We start from the raw sequence: 19,545 nt of genomic DNA, 5'->3' as shown, positions 1-19,545 counted from the left end.
TGAATGTTTCACACTTATCAGTCTTGTTAGTTAAAACAATTTACAGTTTATGCAATGCTTTACTTTCAGGGATGGTCATAAGTCTGAAACGCTGTCAGTGACGACACTGATAGCTGTCATCTATGGGAACAATGAATCCCAGGGAAGCGATTTGGACAATGACACTATTTATAAACTATACTGGAAGGTTAGATATTTTCAGTCTTATGAGAAAATCTGTGATGTACGTCCTCTAGGACATTAATGATTCTAAGCTCATAATCCTCCTACACAGTAAATTGAAGCAAAAGGCCTTTGAGGATGACTGTTGTTTTCCAGTCATAGTTCTTATTTCTGCGATGGGAAGCTCCATTCCTGTGGATCCTTCCTGTGCTTGTGGTATATTAAATATTGGGGACAAGGCTTAAGAGTTGCGTAATAGAAGTATATTTGAGGACGAAGATCTATCTTATCATAATTGGTCTTACTTAATTGGGGATGAGCCATGCAGCATATGTCTGTTGTATCCTAATGATATGAATCTGCTTCTCAAAAGTCTCTTATGAGGCGGATGAGAGAGGAGGATGAGAGAGGCTGTCTCCAGTCACTGCTGGGGTGCAGGTGACAGAGATTCCCTCTGCTACATCTTGTCTTGTTCCGAAAAAGAAATTGTAGCTGGTGTCAGTGTCCTTCTGAAATGTGATAACACCCCAGTGTTGAAAGAAAGATACCGTATATTGTATAAGCATTGGTCTCATTCTTTTTGGAACATTAAATTGAAGATAAATTTTAAAAAGAAATCATTATATAAAATCAGTGTAACCTTGGACATATGAGAAAAAAGTCAGAATGCAACAGCCGTGTTCCAAATTTTGCAAGATACTGTAGAAGTTAGGCATCTAACTCCGCCTGGGAACTTCCTGGCTCCTCTCCGTGAATATTATTAGCAAATCAGATCCTTCTGAAGAGGGTTGTAAATTGTATGTTCCTTTGCTTGTTAAAACTAAGTGGAGTATAACTGCTATTTTCAGAAGCATTTCACGCATTCTTACAAACAAACTATATTTGAGGCAAACACAGTAAAGAAGGGCAGGATTGGCCAGCTGTCAGTGTTTGTCTTAATTTTCCTTGGGTTCACACTCTACTTTATGTTAACCTATATGTTCTCTACACAAATCTGAAGTAATTTGCAGGCAACTTTGGGGGAGTTATATGCCCTTTCCCACATCTTCTGTGCTGAAAATGTAGCTGTATGCCTTACCAGTTGTACAGCTTTGAGGAAGACAAAGTCACTTTCCATCTTAATTGTGTAACAAGAAAAAAGGAAACCTGTATTTTTCATGAACTTCAGAGAGGACAGATATATTTTACTTCAAAAAATTCAGCTGCTGACACAGAATTTAAGAAATGACATAGACACGCTGAGCACAGACTAGCTAGTGTTTTTCCTGGTTTGTACTTGGGATGGTGGGATGAGAATCATCTTTAGCCGTGGATGCCATACATATATAATTCATCTCACCTAAAGCTGGAGGTTCCATTCTAGTTTTTATAAAGAGATCTGAGGGTGATTAGCTCAGACCTAGTCAGGTGGATCCCCCAATTACCCCCACTTTGTGTCACTTCTCTACTGTGGTTCAGTTTCCTTTTTCATTTGTCCAGTTAATTTCAGTTAGTAAGCAACTAAGAGTGGACAACGAAGTCAGAATATTTCTGTGATTGCTGGTGGGACATGGAGCCTCACGGCCAGCTGGTTTTGTATTTCTCTAGTGGTTGGAATTGGTTGGAATTTCTGAAAGATGCAGAGTTGGAATCAGTGCAGACAACCACCAAATATGTGTAGCTTCCCTGTGTCAGCTAAGATTTTTGTGCTTGGAAAGAGGAGATACCACATTGTGCTGGTCAGGGCATTGCTTCCCTACATTTTCGTAGCCATATTCATTCCATTTCATGCCAAGTGGACAATCAACAGTGGTCCTGAAGTGTGTTAATGTTGTTAAATACACGATGGAAAGATAAATGGTGAGAATAACGATTGTATTTAATGCCTACGATATTGGGAAGTGCTTCCATGCTACCTTAGATGCTCCTTTTCTTGTAGTGAATATGATCACTTTGACTGCAAGCCTGGATTATGCCGTGATATTAACTGGAGAAGTCGAGAGATATTTTATAGTTGCTGACTTTGGCAAAAACAAGATGTGTCCCTGCGTAATGGAGGACTGTACTGTTTCTTGCGTTATTCATGCTTCCCACGCTGGAGTCACAAACATTGGGTAATGTTAATGTTTGTCATGGAAAAATTTAATTGGCAGAAATGTTTAATATATTAATGATAGATGCGAGGGCCTGCAAGAGACCTTCCCTGTTCTGGATTGAAATGTGACACGTAATTAACGATAAAGGAAGGCACTGTATGGAGGGGATCATTGCTATACAGAGGGAAGTGAGGAGGATCCCAGTCTTTCACAAAATGGAGACATATTTACCAGTTGTTAAATGAAGAAGCAATGAGTACTGTTCTCCCTCCCACTGTAATGAACAGCCAGTCTTGGAGCAGCATAAAAAGGGTCAATGAAATAGGTCGTACATCATATGAGGAGGCAGATGTTAGAACATATTGTAATGGATTGCTGTGCAGCATGTGAAGACGGCTTGTGGAGTACAGGGATGGCAGGAGAGAAGCTGTCAGTGATGTTTTCTGTCATGGTCACTGTAAATATCCAAATTTTTTGAGGAAAACTTCTGAACACAGGAAATGAAAGTGTTAGCATTCCTGTTATGTTAGACTTGTGGTGGAATGATAGGGAGAAAAGCAATAGAAGCACAAGTCCATCTGTAATACTCCGTGTAATATGAATCTAGGTATTATCTGTGCTGTGCCAAAGTCAGTGTTAGCCTTGGAACGTGTGAGTATTTTACCTGAAAAAAAATTACAGAGCTTCAGACTATATTAAACACAGAACTGTTAAAATAGATTCTCTTTTAGCAGCGCCCCTAATTCACACCCACTCAAACACCTCCTCGCTTGTTAACCCCATCATCAGACCCAAGTAACTCAAGTGAAATGAGATGGCATCAGGAATGAGGTAATGAACAAAGATTTCTGGATAATGTTATTACTTCAGGATAGTAGCTCTTGTTAGTGTGACTACAGTTAAGAGCTTCTTGGTATATCCATTGCAAACTCTTCGGTGCTTCCACCCCTTCTGCTTTACAGACAACTGCTCAGCCAGAAGCAATTTAAAATTTGATTTTACGTCAATTTTGGCTGTTGTTTTGAGTTGAAAAAATGTTAGTGTTTTGGTACTGCTTTCTAAAACATAAAAATTGCTGGTTTTTTCCTCCTAATCCAAATTTCCAGATGAACAATTTAAAATACAGATTACCTCTTTTTATAACCCAGCCACGTTATTAACAATTGAAAAATGTCTCCTAAGCATGCACAGTAATTTTAGTATTTAATGTTTTGGAGAAGCAGATTCACCTTTATGTTATAAAAATTTCCAGACTAAAAATTGGTGTCAAGGGGACCATTTTCAAAAAACTCTGTTTTCCCTCAGGAGTCTGCAGTTTTTATGTCTTTTTTTAAAAAAATTACTTTAGTGCCTCAAAAAAATTGTGAAAATCAACTTTAATGAATAGTCACAGATGGATCAGATGTACTAATGGATTATAGAACTTGTGACTACGTAAGTAGTGTTCACATCATGCACGTCACTGGTTGTAGGATATGTGGCTATGTAGAATCCTTTAAGAGATGAGTTAGAGGTTACAGCCCTGTTGCCAATGAATGGTATCCTTTTTGCCTGAAGAACAGGAGTTTAGAGAGATCTATTTCTGCATTCACCCTGTCTAGATTTGAGAGCAGAATGCTGCAGATTTAAAGGAGAGAGAAGACGCTTCTGTAGGGTAGCCCAGGTAAGACTTAACAGCTTTCGTCAGGGTGGAGGGGTGACAGTGGAGAAATGTGGAGAAGATTGCATTTCCCTTTGTCAGTTTGAGAAGTAGAGAACTCATACTTGATATGGGAACATGGGGCTCCGGCAGCTCTTTGTTGTCCATATGGATTGGTAAAACTAGAAGCAGCCGTTGTATTCCTGTTAGCTGAATGTGAAGTTCCAAAGTTCATCGTATAAGCTCTTCGTGTGCTTGGGTGCTGCGTAGCATGTGAGGAAAATAAAACCAAAGTATAATTCCCTTTGACTTTCAAGCATGTTATTGTGCCTGCGGCTTCTTAAACCTTGAGTACAGCATGTGCCAAAAGAGGCATGTTGGCGTGAATTTCAGGCTAGATTTAAGGCTTTTCATGCGTGGGCTGAAATCTGACCATGCAGTGTCATTGGACCTTGGTGTTCGCGGTTTCGTTGCAGTGAGAGTCAGAAACTGAATCCTGAGGGATTTCAGATGTTTTCAGAGACCACTTCTGGGGGAACAACGTCTCTTAAGAATTAGGAATTAAACTGCTGTACATGTCCTAATGGAATATGTTAAGTGTCGCTCTTCCCATTACATCAGTGTAAACATGGAAATAATGAGATGAACCAGAAAACAGCTTCTTATGTTACTTCCTGAGAGGCTTGCCAAATCTTCACAGAGGTTTCGGGCTCTCTGGAGTTTTATGGGCTCCACTGGAGGGGGAGTTTTACAGACCACACCCATTTTTATCATAAAATCAAAGAATAAAAAGATTGAACAGCTATTGGGTTGTTGCTACCACTTCATTTTATTAAAGGGGGACTTTGATGTGATGAAGCAAACTCCAAAATAATGAAATTAATTGGGTGCTTTTCTACTCTCTTAGCTCTCCTCAGCAATTTTGGTAACAAATAATGGTACTCTCCTCCACGCACTCTTAGCATCCCTTCTTTGTAGCCTGTCATCTCCTATCCTCAAGCATCCCAGTTCACCGAACATGCATTTGTTTTTTTAAGCACCTAAGTTATCCAGCTTATAGCAATAGGGCTAGTTTGAAGTTAGGTACTCCTGTGAGTTTAAAGTGGATAGGACTTACTGTTGAGAGCATTAGGTGGAGTCTGACCAAAGCGAAACTCAGCTGGTTTCTGGTTTGGAACACAAATCAGATTTGCTGTGATTCAGTGAGGCTCAAAATGTTATAGATCAAAGTTTGAGTCAACTTCTATGTCCTTGGTTGCAATTACAATTTCCCTGCAGGTCTATTAGGTTTCATCGACCTGTTCTACAAGTTTTGTCTTCAGTGATACCTAGAACACAAACACTTCTTTAGTGTTTTTCAATTGTAGAAGAAGAGGGGATTCCATGTGGGTTAAAGCCAAAGGAAAAGTACAGGTGTGCTGGAGCTTTCCACAGTTCTTGTTGTGTATTCTGCTCTTATGGAAAGGGATCGCAGTGTGCTGCAGGGAAGGAGAACTGGTGCCCCGTATTGATACATGACTTCACGGCAGGATCCCAGAGGATGAAACAGGACTTGTTAGCTTGCTGGAGGTCTTGGGTAATGAGCATGTAAGGCAACGAACATGAACAAAAATTGCGTGAGAGGTAAATGGAGTGCTGTTGAACTCTGATAGAACTTATCTGAAAGTTTTCTGCAGTACGGAAAGTCTTAAACTGGAAAGACAGCACTGCAGGACTGACTTTCTTCTCTCTCCCAAATAATAACCTTGCTCTACTTTCTCCACCTCCAAAAATAAAATAAAATAACTGCTGCAGCTGAATAAAGATACTGTGTCACATCCTATTAATGCTCCCTGCTAAGGAAAAAGGGAAGGGGAAAAAAATTTATTCAGAACTATTCTAGGAATGAATTTGGTTTAGTTTAGCTCTTGTAGTAAGTACGCTTTCTTCTGCAGCTTGGATGGTCTATCCATCACTGGTCCCTCCCTTTCAATATTCTTTTTCTACCCGTACTTCCTCCTTTATGTTTTCTTTTTAGGGAGGCTTGGCACAAGGGAAGCAGTTCAAATGCAGTCCTTAGTTCCCCTTTAAGGCACAAACGTCACATTCTTTAGTATCTACTCAAACTGGAAGAGAGTAGCTGTGGAGCTCTGTGCCTGTGAAAGTGAGCTCTGTTGAAAGTTGCTTACAATGGACTAAGAGTTTTTCACTCTGTCTCCTGTGTCTTTATCCAGACGCTTTGACCATATAGTGCAACTCAGTTCAAAGAGCATATTAAGATTTTGGAGGAGGTCAGCAGATGTCACTGAGCTCCTGTACATGTTAGATAACTGAGGAACAATGTTAATTTGTACTTACAAGGTCAACAGATACAATTGCATGGTACTCCAGGTTCAGAAATATTCTATACAGAGTAGAAAGAATATGTTTCTCATTCCACTGTTTGGTATCATAATTAACAAATGAAGATATAACCATGGGGGAGCTTTAGGAAATTCACTGGGAAAAATATCCAAGTGAATTTTTTTTCAGCAGATTTTGATGTTTCATTCATTTCTTGTCCCCTCCCACACACTATCATTTGGTAATATGACACTGTTGCTTCTGGTAGGTGATAATCATCTTTCTGCTACCTTGAAGGAGGGACTTCAGTATTTTAGGGCTCTGTTCTTATCACAGCTTGTCAGAAAAGAGTTTCTAGAGCAGGCTGAGTGCCATGGTCCACATCTACTGCAAAATCCCTATTTCGCTACTTTATTCCTGAAGAAGAGGAGGGACAAGTCACCAAGGAACCTGACAATCATCAAGATACAAGAACCTGACACCATATCAGCATTCAAGTGAGCAAATCCCTGTTCTCAAAATAAGAAATGCAGTTGACCTTAATCCTTCTGCCATGAGCTCTGCACTTAACTTCAGGAGAAGCAGAGTATTCAGATTTGGAGTAATTAATTCAATATCAGTCCTAAAGCAGGCGCAGAGTTTTCCTGACTTAATTCCCTGTTGAATACAGCAACTTAAAATGCGAGCAGAAAATCTATAAATAAAAACTGGAAAAAGAGTTGCTTAAGGAGATGTGTATAAAATAGTGAAATGCCTTAATTATAGCTCAGCAATCTGAAATATATAGAACCTTATTTACAGTAATTCTGCTGGCAGTGTTTGCTTATTAACTACTCTAGTCACTTAATGGATAACAATGAATGATTGTGTACAGTACCAGTCAAGTAAAGCAATGTAATATGAAATAAGTATTTTGTCAAATGGCCACTCATAGAATTTTGTTCTCTCAAATGGGAAATTACATTTACTGGAGTCAGGTGCTCTGAGCTAGTTGCCAAAAATCTGGCTATATCAAAAAATGATCTCTTGGGAAACATACTTGTGGTAAACAAATAGGCAGTAGTGAGGTTTTTCCTACAAGAGTATAATGTCTCTGCCACTTTACTGACTTCAAGCTTTAATTTGGAAAAGCTGTACTGGGACAGAGGTCTCCATGTGGAACCTTCATACAAACACTTCATCTTCATTACAGAACAGTCAGCTCTATTCTTCATCACGGAATAGTCGGTGATAAAAGGAATACAGTTTACAAAACAAATGCCCCTTAATACTGAGTTACACATCCCTGTTGTTTGTTTGTCTTCTACAGTACCACTGCCCATCTTGCTGTATAGTCATTAAGGAATATGCTGTCAAAAGTATGTCCTTACTTTAAAGAAATGATTATATCTTTTTTTCTAACAGAAGAAGTTCTGTTGCCATAAAAATAAATAATAGTAATGGCAGCAAGAATACATTACATTCTGGTGCTGTACAACAAACTGTAGGAATAAATTGTTGCCAGATTATATATTTTTTAAAATTTGTACAATATTAATTACTTTCCTTGAAGGGGACACTGTTCATCTGCAAGATTTCATCCAACAAGCTTTTTCCAGAAGTTCCCTCTCCAATATGCATTCCATATAGTCACTCTATTTCAATTACTGTCATATAGTGTGAACATGATATGTATGAATATGTAGGCCACTTGGACAGTTTTCCAGTTAACTCTTCATTTGTAAAGAGCAGGCAATCTTAAACACACAGTTTACAATGACATTTTATCACAGAAACTAACAGATCTTATTAGCCTCTGATAGGAAGCGTCTATTGATAAGTTCCTACAGTTACATCCTGTAGAAGGATTGTCTTCTTGTTAAGGCATGGGACAAAGCAGACATGAGGTCTAGGCTCTAATCAGGAGTTTCCTACAGTCTTCCTGTGTCACCGGGAGTGGTCAGTTGATGTCATGGGTGCTGAGCCTCACCTTGCTAAGGTTTGAATAGCATTTATCCACTGACACAACTAAAGACTGCTTTTCAAGGAAAACTGAATTTGTTAACATTTGTAGAGTGTTACGGTTAGCGTCTTTCCCATGGAAGCTGCTGTAAATACCAATATAGCTGTGCTTTAGCTAAAATGATTGTCCTGTCCATCGAAATCACATTAGTTTCTCACAAAACTCAGAGCTACCATAAATCGTACCTACATTTTTTACTTTATCCACTGTTTTACAAGCAAAGCAGGCATTGTTTTGAATGTGCTGCAGTGATAACAGAAGTCTTTGTTACTTCAAAAGCAGACTTAAAGCTCATTCAGTTTTTCAGCGACCTGGACTCCAGCCTTGTTTCTGGATGCCAAGGATCCCCAGTTGGTCATACCATGGAAGTTCCAAATGAGAAGAGAACTAGTGCATTCAGCCTGGCACGGGCAAAACAGTCCTGTTGACTACAGTGAGATTATTCTCAGGAATAAGGGCTGTGGGCCTGGAACCCTAGAGATCAGCTACCAGAATCATATTTTAAGGAGACTTGTGGTTACTGATTCTAAAAGTGATGTTTTTCTAACATGAGAGAGATGGTGGTTACAAGGCTGTGCTTGTAACTTGCATGCAAGAAGTGTATAAATGAAGCCTTGTTCGGTTGGTGAATGCTTTACAGTTTTTCTAATGAAAACTTGTTTTTCTTAACATTTCTAAGTCTCAGGTTTTTTAAGGCTAGAGAGACTATTAGATTGTCTAGTCTGACAAAACAAGATGTAAAATGTTATTGGTCATAATAAACTCTTTGTTTAAAGTTCAGCTTTCAGGAACACATCTGATCTTGACTGAAACACCAAGAGTCAAAATCCACCATTTCTCTAGGCAGTTCCTCCAAGTGCTACCAATACTTTCTGATTAAAAGCAGCATATCACTCATCTATTACAATTAACTTTCAAATATTTGTTTTTGTTCTTTGATTCATGATTCACTTACCTGTCTTCCCCCCTTAGGCTAAATGCACTGCAAACTAGGATGGGAGTTTTCAAAGGAAGTTAGCTGGGTTTTGTGGCCATGGGAAAGAACAGTGTAGCTTTTCAACATTTAGTGTTTCTTCTCTCATCTCTGTGTGGTCCACAAGTTTGGGACGAATTCATCCAGCTTGCTATTTTTGACTTGGTGAACAAGGAAAACACTAGTTCAGGCAAGGTCCCCTGCCAGAAGGAGTCTCTGGGGGACAGATCCATACCTCAGCACTGGGAGCCAGGGCAATGTCTTTTACGAAACGGGTGTGGTAAAGACATACGGTAGGTAGAACAGTAGTAATGATCCGACTCGGCTCAGAATTCTAAAGAACAAAATAAAATGAAAACAAAATAAACCAAAATACTCTTAAGTGAATCTCAGGATCTTGAGCTATATTGTTCTTATCTGAAATTAGCTTAATGAGAAAGCTGGCAAATTCAAGCACTGAAGCTGAGTATAATTCGCCTTGTAACAGGTTCTTTGGGCAAGGTTTTAAAGAAGCTCACTGAATTTGCATTCACATATTATCTTTGTTTTCTGAAAACCTCCCAGTTGGTGCAAACAAATGGCATATTAAAGCCTTTGCTGAAGTTCTGAATGTACAAATCAGTGTGTCCCTTTGAAATGTTTGGCTAACAATCTTTGAAGGAAACTCAGACACAGAAAAGATGAAAATCTGGCATTTGTACCTTTCAGATATATAACGAAGAGCTAAATGAAGATCTAGAAAGCATCGCTATCAATCACTGATGAAGGCAGCTTTGATTCTAATTTCTATAGTTATGTTTTTTCCTATGTTGTCAGTACTTTTGAAAACCTATCTTACAGTGGGATGTATGTCAAATGTTCAAGTGAATTCGGTTTTCTTTCTAATTACTTGTGACCTTTTTTAAATAAAAAACTCCACCTGAACAGATCCAAAATTTTTTATGCCGTAATCAAACAGTTTGCATGCCTTATACAAGCATAAAATTTGAGGCAAAGAAAATGAAATTCATGTATGCTGAATGAGAGAATCTCAATTTATACCATTTTTTCCCCCTAGATTATGCAAAAATCAAAGAACATGGCCATTCATGTGTATATTTTTAATGATGAGTCTCAGAATGACAAAGAAATTGAAGTGTTGGATCAGTCAACAGTTCAAACATTTAAGGACAGTGGTTTGCAAATTCATCGCTGTGGTAACTCCACTGAAAAAGTAGTTTATATCAGAAACAAATTTATTGCAGTAACTGATTTGGTTTCCAGTGCCACCTGTCTCTGTCTCTCTGTGGGTTTTTTTTAATAACAGCTCTTAATCTCTACTGTTCACTAATAAAAATATTTTAATAAGAGATAATACTGTAATCCAAATGCCTATAGGTACTTGAATCAACTATCTCTACGTATGTAATTGCTAACACTTTATTCAACCCTTTTTAAAATTGCTATTAAATCTCATTCTCATTTTCTGTATTAATAGAACAAGAATTCATTTTTAGTGTACCCTCAAAGCAGTAACGAGCATTGTTAACATGTAACAGCAATGCCCAAGGGGAAAGTTTTCAAAGCCAGTCTAACCTTAAGGCTTTGCTATTGATGTACTACAGAGTCATCAAGCCAAGAGCGGTTAGAGCTAGTCCATTTGGAGAGTTCAGCTGAATATTTCTGCTTAATATATTGGAAGAACTATAAATGGTTTAGGTGGTGACCTAGGGAGAAGGGGGATTTTTTGTTAAACAGCTGAAGATCGGAGGGGCAACATTACAAAAATAACTATACCTCCTGCGCATTTTAAAGTGTATCATACTATGCTTTTGTTCTGATTATTTTGCTTCCATGAGATTTTCATAAGAGGTAAATGAGAAAACATTAGCAAGACATGCAATATTGCACATGGGCAGGGGAGCTAAAACATAGTTAGTTATAAACAAACAATAGATGTTACTTTTTAATTGCTTTTTCAGAAGCTCAATTCCGCCTTCTTGAAGAAGTGTTATCTATCTTATTAAATGCAGAATATTATTTTATTTATTACGTGTAGCAAAAATAAACTTGTCTAAGCGAGCAGTGCTGCACTGATTCGAACTGAATGCCTTGGTCACAATAAAGCAGTCAAGGCCCCATAGACTGAAAGTCCTGTGTGAGTTGTAGTGCAGCAAAATGACCTCCCTGAGGGCTAGAATTTGGGGCTGAACCTTTAGGTTAGCTGAAGATAGTGGGAGTGGCTTCAGGAGTCTGTTTAGAGTACAAATTAAGAGGCACAAGGACAGTGTATTACAGCAGTGATACAGAATAACATCATTTTCATTGCACTTTTTGAGGTCTTGGTTTCACTACTGTGGAAAGTATAAGGGTACATTTTAGATGATGGTTGGATATTCCAACAGAGACGATACACCGTTTCAAAATCTAAAACTGTGTTGAGGAAGTAGGGGTAGAACTGTTCTTTTGTTGAATTCAGTTTGTCTATGAAATGAATGCATAAATTGTTGTCATTTTGCCGTCTTGATTCATAGCACTTGGTCACACTGTTGCCCTTTCCCTGGGTATAAGCTAAAGGTCATCATGTCCTAAAACAACTAAATGTGAATGGAGAAGTTCAGTAATGTCAAAGCTCAAAAATATCGACAGTCTAAGAAATGTGCTGCGTGTTGTGTATTTCTGTCCATTTTTTTGAAATGGGGGGTGAAAATATAGGTGGAATCTTAGTGGTTAAATAGGATTCAGACCCTTGCAATTTCATAAACTAGTTGTTTTTCACTTTAGGTCTGGGCCTGGTGGTGCTTTTCAGTAGAATAGTTGGTTTGTGTTGCAAGAAGGGACTTGTTAAGAGGGCACTCTAACAAGGGACCTCTTATAAGATTTTATTTAATGTTTGTTTTTAATTCTCAGAATGAATTAATTAGAGGTGAGATGTTGAATCTGATAGCAGGAGCATGTAAGTTTGTACAAAGCATGAATTAAGGCTTTATAGGTTTTCTTCCACCCCTCCTTCCAGATTACTCTATTACTACACTGTGTGCTTCACTGTCTTGTAAGAGATGTCCCTTGAGGTATACCTGTCCCTGAACTGAGAATAAAGCGTATATTTGAAATTCCACACATTCCATTTATCACCAAAAAATATGGCTTTCTCCTAGGCTGTTGCATAGGGAAGTTCATACCCCAGCTTATTTAGTCATCGTCTGCTTTGCATGCATCGTCAAAAAGGTGGTTGATGACAATACTGGAAGAGGAACCATCACTTCCAGCACATTTCTCAGTGACTGCTGAGCAGGTGTGAAGTGATACAGATTCTTCGACACCACATTGCACGCGCATTTCATATAGTTCAGTGCTTGTGTTTCACTGTTTGAACCTCAACAGAAAGCTGAGAGCTAGGTTTGAGGTAGAGATTTGCCACTCTTTTCAGGGTAAGGGTTCTGTTTTCCCCAATGTCCAGGAGGCTTGTCCTCAACAGGCCAGTTGCTGTATGGCCTCTCAGTGATCTCCAGTTGACTCAGAACTGCTGTGTCCAAACGGACTTTGTTATTTTTACCTTTGCTTGTGGACTAGCCGTATTCTCTGATCTCTAATCTATGGATTTGCAACAAGCTTGAACCTTTCCTGCTCAACAGCTGGTCTACTTTCTTTTGTCTTTTTCCTGTAGTCACCTCAATTTGTTTTGTCATTTTTTCAATAGGGAGAGAAAGAAAGGGAAAAGCCTTCCCTAGATCCACTCTGTCATCACCAGAGTCCAATTATGTTTGAGCTGTTCCCTAGCCATGTATCCTATTTCTTAAACAACTGTTGCCCTTCTGATATATTAATTCATACATAAAGCTGGCTTGGTTTTCCTTGAACTGCCTGCTACAGTTCCTCTCTGGTTCACACAGATGCATGTTCCTTTCTCCCTGCTGGGTTTAGTTGTCTTTTGAAAGAATGAATGGATATGAACTTCAGCTGATAAATCTGTGCATTTGAATCTGTGACTGATTTGTGGCCGGATTGTTTTTGATGACTTTTATCTGTAGATGATTTGCATCTATTTGGCTCAGACTCACTGGGGGTAACACATAGAATGAATGAATAAATAAATTTGAGGAAGAAGCAGGCAGAGAACAGTTGAATGAATGAGGGAATGAATGATAGGGAAGGAGAATGAGACTAAACAGAAAGGGATGGATAAATGGTGATTAAGAATTACAGAAAAATAAGGAACAAGCAGTGATCAAAGTAGAGAAAAGAAATAAAAAGGGTTCAAAACTGAAAAGAATAGAACATCTGAAAAGAATAGAAAGAGTGAAAAAGAAAGAAGTAAGAACTTGGTGCCTGATTACACCTAACAGGGCAGAAATGGGATACTTTTAATTATGTGAAAGGGCTAGGATTGTGCACCAGTGAAGGGAAGAGTTTGAACAGGGAACCGTGGGACCATGTCCCAGTTTGGGATGATGCACACTCATTACTCATTTCTTCACCCCTAATGAGTTGTCTGACACTCAGAGCAGTATATCTTGCCCATTTGGTCAAGTTAAGTGTTTGCTACAGGGCTTATGTACTCTGAACTCGCGTTGGCATTGTCTCTGTCTACCTTTTGCACAGCTCCATGTGGAATATTCCTGTAATGAATCCTCATTTCCCTCTTTCAAACTTGCTGGTTTGGCTTAGCATTTCTTTGTGCCCTCCTATCTGACTTTTGATCTTTCATCAGCATATACAATTAGCTAAAAAACAACGGCAAAACAATGAAGCACCATTAACAAGGCTTTCTTAGATGAACCTTATTGAAGCCCCCTTTTTTTTTCACATCCACTTCCATGTTCCTGCGTGTTATCTCTTGTCACGTTGCATCTCAGAAGCTCTGTTAGCACCTTCAGGCAGAGAGCACCATCGTTCAGTGTTATGCATTACACATGTACTGCACAGCACAAATAATACATAGCATGAGTCTTTGAAACCGGTACCGTGACCGAGGAGGGAAAGCCTTTGTTACTACATTACCTGCTGTCTCAGGCAGCTGACTTCTCTTTGGCTTCGCCTGAATTCCTCTCTATTGACAAAGCAGCAACAACTGCTGCTTCTCCTGCCCACCATGTTTATTTTCTCCACTTTTTGTTTGGAGGTCGGGGGAGCTTCCAGGCACTGCCAGTTTGTCTGTTTTCTCTGTGCTTTTGACCTCTGTGCATTAAACTCTTACTGTAGGGCTTAACTTTAAACAGATGACTGTGATTATAAGCATTTGCATGCTAATAATCAAATATGTGTTTAAAGTGCCTTGCTAGTTCAGTTTTGAAGAGAAAAACATTCTCACTGTGTATCTGCTTTTAATCTATCACAGAAAGGGTTCTTGGTCTAGAATGGAGCCTCTAGGTGCTAATGGACAGTGTATCTTTATGTTGACGGTAGCATTCCCCAGGATCCAACTAAGAGTTGAGATCTCACAGTAAGTGCTAAACAAAAATTTTGACATTCCCTGTATCAAACACCTTACAGCGTGTGCAAACAAGCAAACACAGCAAGGTAAAGAAATCTAAAATGGTAGCACAGAGCCCATCGTATCAATTTCTTAGGGGTCGATGCATATTGCTGGTGGAGATGCTATTATGCCCAAGTTGTCTCAGGAAGGGAAAGATTGCCCAGTGGCTCAGGCAAACCATGAAGATTAGCTTTTGTTCCTTGTTTCGAATCCCTCGACATAGAGGGAAGCTAGGACATTTCTCATGGTGACGTCTGTCATTCATCGCTTGAGGAATGAGTCACAAAAGTTGAGATGGCAGTTCTTGTCTTGAAATGTACCAGTGTGCTAAATAAAAAATACCCATCAGAAGGAAAATACATCATCTGCAGTAGGAGAAGTTTGGGGAATATTGCTTGTTTATTGATGATGTCTCTTCTCTCTCTCCCCCCTCCCCCTCCCCATTTTTTGTTGGTTTGTTTTTACAGCAGTTGTATGCTGCCCAACTTGCTGCGATGCAAGTGTCTCCGGGAGGCAAGATACCTGGCATGCCCCAGGGTAACCTTGGTGCTGCTGTATCCCCTACCAGCATCCACACAGACAAGAGCACAAACAGTCCTCCACCCAAAAGCAAGGTACTGTACCAGGTCCTGCAGCATTGTGTTTCTGACCATGTGGGTACCTGCATGTGGGGTTTTTTTCTGAAGGGTGTCTGTGTGCCTCTCAGTTGCAGGCGTCTTTGTTCGGGACGGCTTTCTAAAATAGGAGAATATTCGTAGTGCTGTTTTTCCAGTAGGAGGACCGCAGCACAATAGCACCAAACAACCGTTCATACGTGACGTCAGTAACAGACACCACGTCAGCTGAGGTCCAGTGGTTTCCCTTGCAGTGTCCTAGCTGTCACACTGCTGTTTCTTCCATCTGCAGTAACAGGTAGCAGGCTGAGGTGACCAGCCTCTATTCCAGCTGTCAGAACGCTAAGCTGGAGTCCGGTTAGCAGGGTGTCAACAAGAGATAGGAAGCGATGGGGCATCTCCTTCACGGCCAGATCCTGTCCTGGGGTTCAGTGTGAGTCTGTGGAAGAAGTTGTCTCCAAAGCAGTGTCGGTCGTGTCATAGAACAGGGCTGGTATCTGTCCATGAAGCGATGAGCTCTGGTGAATAATCTTTGTTGTAGCTGGGCAGTTAGGTCCATACTCATTTAAGAGGTCAAATTAGCATCTTGTAGTCACATCTGTGTAACACCATCAGTGTGTGCCTAGTTATACCTGGAAAAGAGACAGAATATATCCAGTGGAAGAAGATGAGCTCAGTGTATGCCATAGATAAGCAAAAGTAATGGTTCAAAATTGAATGGCACATCTTAGGTGTTGCAGAACAACTAAGAAGAATTTATCTAAGGAATGCAGGGAGAAAGCAGTCCCATCTAGATGACAGCAAGAGCTTGATAAAAACTTGTCCTTTCTTTTTGTTAGTGTCCTCTAGCATGCTGTCCATGTCTTTTATCCTGTCAGAGAAGATTCCTTGAATTGACAGTAGTGTCGTGTTTTCACCCTAACAGTAAAACAGCACGGATTAAAAATAACCAGACAAATAAATAATACCATTGTCAGCTCAGTGAGATAGATGTTCAAAGAATAAAATAGATGGTGTGTAACTAGTAGCTGTTGTGTTAATGAATCAAGCTCTGGGTCTACGTTTTCTTTCTTCTCTCCTCAGTGTAGAATTTCTGACGTCCTGAAGTTTATCCTTGGCTTGGCCGCCTCTTCTTTTATATACTGTAGAGCAAGGAGTCACAAAACCATGCAGTGCTCGATAATAATTCTGGGTTTTTTTCCCCAAAAGTAATGTCTATGGTTAACAAGAGATTTTTGTGCGCTTTACAAGGGGGTTTTTATTCGTGGCTAGCATCTTGCGAGATCCACTGCGCTTAAAATCCCGGTGTTGTTTTTGGATCTCTTATGCACAAGCAGAATGTCTGACGAGATCTAAGGGGACACAGTATTTATTTTGTGGCAACTGTGGAATTAGAAGGCCTGCCATATCTACCAGTAACGTCAAGCTGAACTGTCTTACTGGCAGCTGTCAAGATCAGCTCTGTTCTCCCTTATGTTTTACTGCTTTTTCGTATTTGTAGGTGTTCCAGTGCCTTTGGCTTGCAGTTCTGTAGGACACAAACAAAACTTATTTGCAAATTGCAAAGAAGAAAACACCAAAACAAGTGGGCCAAAAGGAAAGGAAGGGGGCTCCAAAAGGCTGTAAAATTGTGCAGCGTGAGCCCTGTGATGCATGCTGTTTTCAATCTGCTGTGTGCCAGTTGGAGACTCAGAGAGAGAGCAAGAGAAAGAGAAGGGATAATGCCGAGAAATGATAGAGTGGCTGTGACCTCCAAGCTCAGCCTGGAAATCCAAGACATTGATTTCACTTAGCATTCCTGCTGAGAAATCCGGCGGAGTTCAGTTGTAATAAAAGAACAAGATTCTGTTCTAATGGTAATGGCGTATGACAGACGTATCACTTTGTCTGTCCTCGGCACCAGGGAGAGGAGAATTGGAGAAAGGTCACCTGCCCTGCCTGTGCTGTTGTGCGAGTGCTAGGCTGAGCTTTGAACTCCAGCCTGGAAGCGCAATTATTTATCATACTAAATGATAAAGAAACCTTTATAGAGCCTACAGTAATTAGAATAAAGCTTATACAATAGTGCAGTGGCCTAGCTCGGAAAGCATGCTGGCAAATCTGTCACAGTGGCAGAAACTGAAGCTTATGTGTTGAAACTAAACACCTCCGTTTGTGTCTCTGTGAACCTTCCTGTGCTTTTTGAAAGCTTGTTTGTGTTCAGCAGCTCCAAAAGTTTGTTGTGTTTGCTGATTTTTTTTTTAATTGAGTTTTTTTTAGCTGTTAGCAAGGAATATCTGTCTGGGTTTCACAGCCATTTTTTAATATTTTTTTTTTTAATCCCCAGCAGAAACTTGGTTCATGAAGTTAGTTCATGGTGGTCTTTCTTTCTGTTACTGCACGTCAGACCTCTGCAGATGAACAGTTAGTGCCTTAGACAAGCTTTCAATAGATGCTGTTTGCTGAATCTCTCTTTTCAGCCCACAGTTTACACTGGCGCATCTTCGGTAATGCGCTCGAGTGTTTGGAGACAAGGAGACAGCCTTACCTGCGAGTGTGTCAAGCTACTGGCAAGCAGCTAGGTCACTTCTGAAAAGCTGTGGTTTTTTCTCTCTTGTATAGTGTTAAAGTTTGTTCGCTGCTCTTTGCAAGGATTCTTCAAAGTCGGCCTCAGCAGCAGATGGAACAACTGTTGGCTCTAGAAATGCTGAGAAGCATCAGGGGGAGTTTGCCAAGGATCATCCTTTAAATCTAGTAAGACTTGAACACGTCCCTGAAACTCCTCTAAGACCTTGGCAACTCCCATTTTGGCAAACCTTTTATCAGTGGCCCTCACCAGTGTTTGAACATTGTGCTGGGCCGACTACCCTGGCATCTTCTGTCGTCTTGCTCGCCTTTCAACAGATGTGACCTGAAATAGTCAAATTTGCTTCCTAGGTAGCGATACTGTAACTTTCAGGAAGCCATGAAGTAGAGATGCCATTATGCTGTGCTGCACACATTCTGTCAAGTTTTGGTTAGGAAACTGAGCTGGTGTCGTACATTCTTCCAAGAAGAAATCTGTGCCAGAAGAATTGATTTAAGAAACAGAGCTAGTGGAGCCTGTCCAAAAGAAAATGCGTGTGTCTTGCGGAAATGGATTTTAACACAGCTTCTTCTTGAGCAGTTTTAAAAACAGCCGGTATGCTAATCATACCATTCAAATTTACCAAGGCCTCCTCCACAACCCATTTGAAAGGCAACTATCTTTGAAGTTTGCCAAATTGTGCTGGATTTCCAAAGTCTGTCTTAAGCACATTTTGCCTTTGATCCTGTCAATGCTTGCATGCTGCTCTGTTGGGTGTTCAAGGTGGTTACAGGCTCCCAAGTAAGCAGGCGAGGACAGGCGCAGGTGAAGATAAGGGCTAGGCAGAACAACCTACCAGTCCATCTTGTGATTAACTTCAAGCCTCTTGCTTGTACAGGGCCACACAGAAATTAAAAAAAAAAAAAAAAAAGCAATGTTATAGAGAATATGTTTATCTGAACAGTGACCTTTACCACGCTACCAGGATTCTCACCTGATAGCTATGCTCTTCACTGGCTTCAGATGAGGGGCACTGTTCTCTTGACAAGGACAGCAACATCACCCTCCCTTGTAAACCGCCAGGGCCCTGTTCATTCCTGCCTTTGCTCCTTGCTTCTTGTGTTGCACATATAAATATAGTGTCTAGTGCTTGCGTGATGCGATATCCTAACCCTTTCTGTGTCACCTTTCAAGTACAGTAATTCTGGACTGAATTTTCATTGTCGCTTGTAAATGTAGCTAAATGATTCCCTGTATTTAATGGAGCACAGTGCATTGTCTGTAGCATCTGCTGAAAAACAGGAGCAATTCAGTGTGAAATGTGACAGGAGAGAATTCCTGGGCACTTTCCTTTTAACCTTGTTATGACCTTAGCCCTAACCCTACTCACAGTTGTGTCTCCATCAATGACAACAGCACACAGATTCTCCAAATAATTTTTTTTGTTCTTTTCAAATACTTCTGGCAGTGATGTTACTGTTTGCTCAGCAGTAGCACCTGGGAGTTGTGACAAGGAAAGGAAATGTGTTTCAGACAAGCCAGAAACAGCACTAAGCAGTTGGATATACACAATCAGATTCTCCTCTGCTGCAATATCCAGACAAATATCGGTGTGAATCCTTAACCAAAGATTGTACTTTATTTTCACATTATCTGATCCTCTGATCACCAGAGTAAACATTGGACTGAAAATTTTGAATGTTGCCTATAGTCAGCAATACAATCGCCTTGGAAAGATTTAGAGCTTGCCTTTTTACC

General features: G+C 40.0%; 1 protein-coding gene across 11 annotated transcripts in view; it reads left to right on the top strand.

Annotated features, from left to right (window-relative positions):
• The window catches only part of SOX5 (SRY-box transcription factor 5), a 649,868-nt gene that overhangs the window by 573,880 nt on the left and 56,443 nt on the right, over window positions 1–19,545 (top strand). For all 11 annotated transcript variants that reach the window (XM_075439940.1, XM_075439932.1, XM_075439927.1 and 8 more), the window contains one exon: window positions 15,096–15,242. In XM_075439940.1, coding sequence (XP_075296055.1) covers window positions 15,096–15,242 — 147 coding nt within the window. The remainder of the gene's footprint in view (window positions 1–15,095; window positions 15,243–19,545) is intronic.

Source organism: Opisthocomus hoazin, chromosome 1, assembly GCF_030867145.1.
Source record: "Opisthocomus hoazin isolate bOpiHoa1 chromosome 1, bOpiHoa1.hap1, whole genome shotgun sequence".
Lineage (NCBI taxonomy): Eukaryota > Metazoa > Chordata > Aves > Opisthocomiformes > Opisthocomidae > Opisthocomus > Opisthocomus hoazin.
This window is presented reverse-complemented; position numbering and strand designations above follow the sequence as displayed.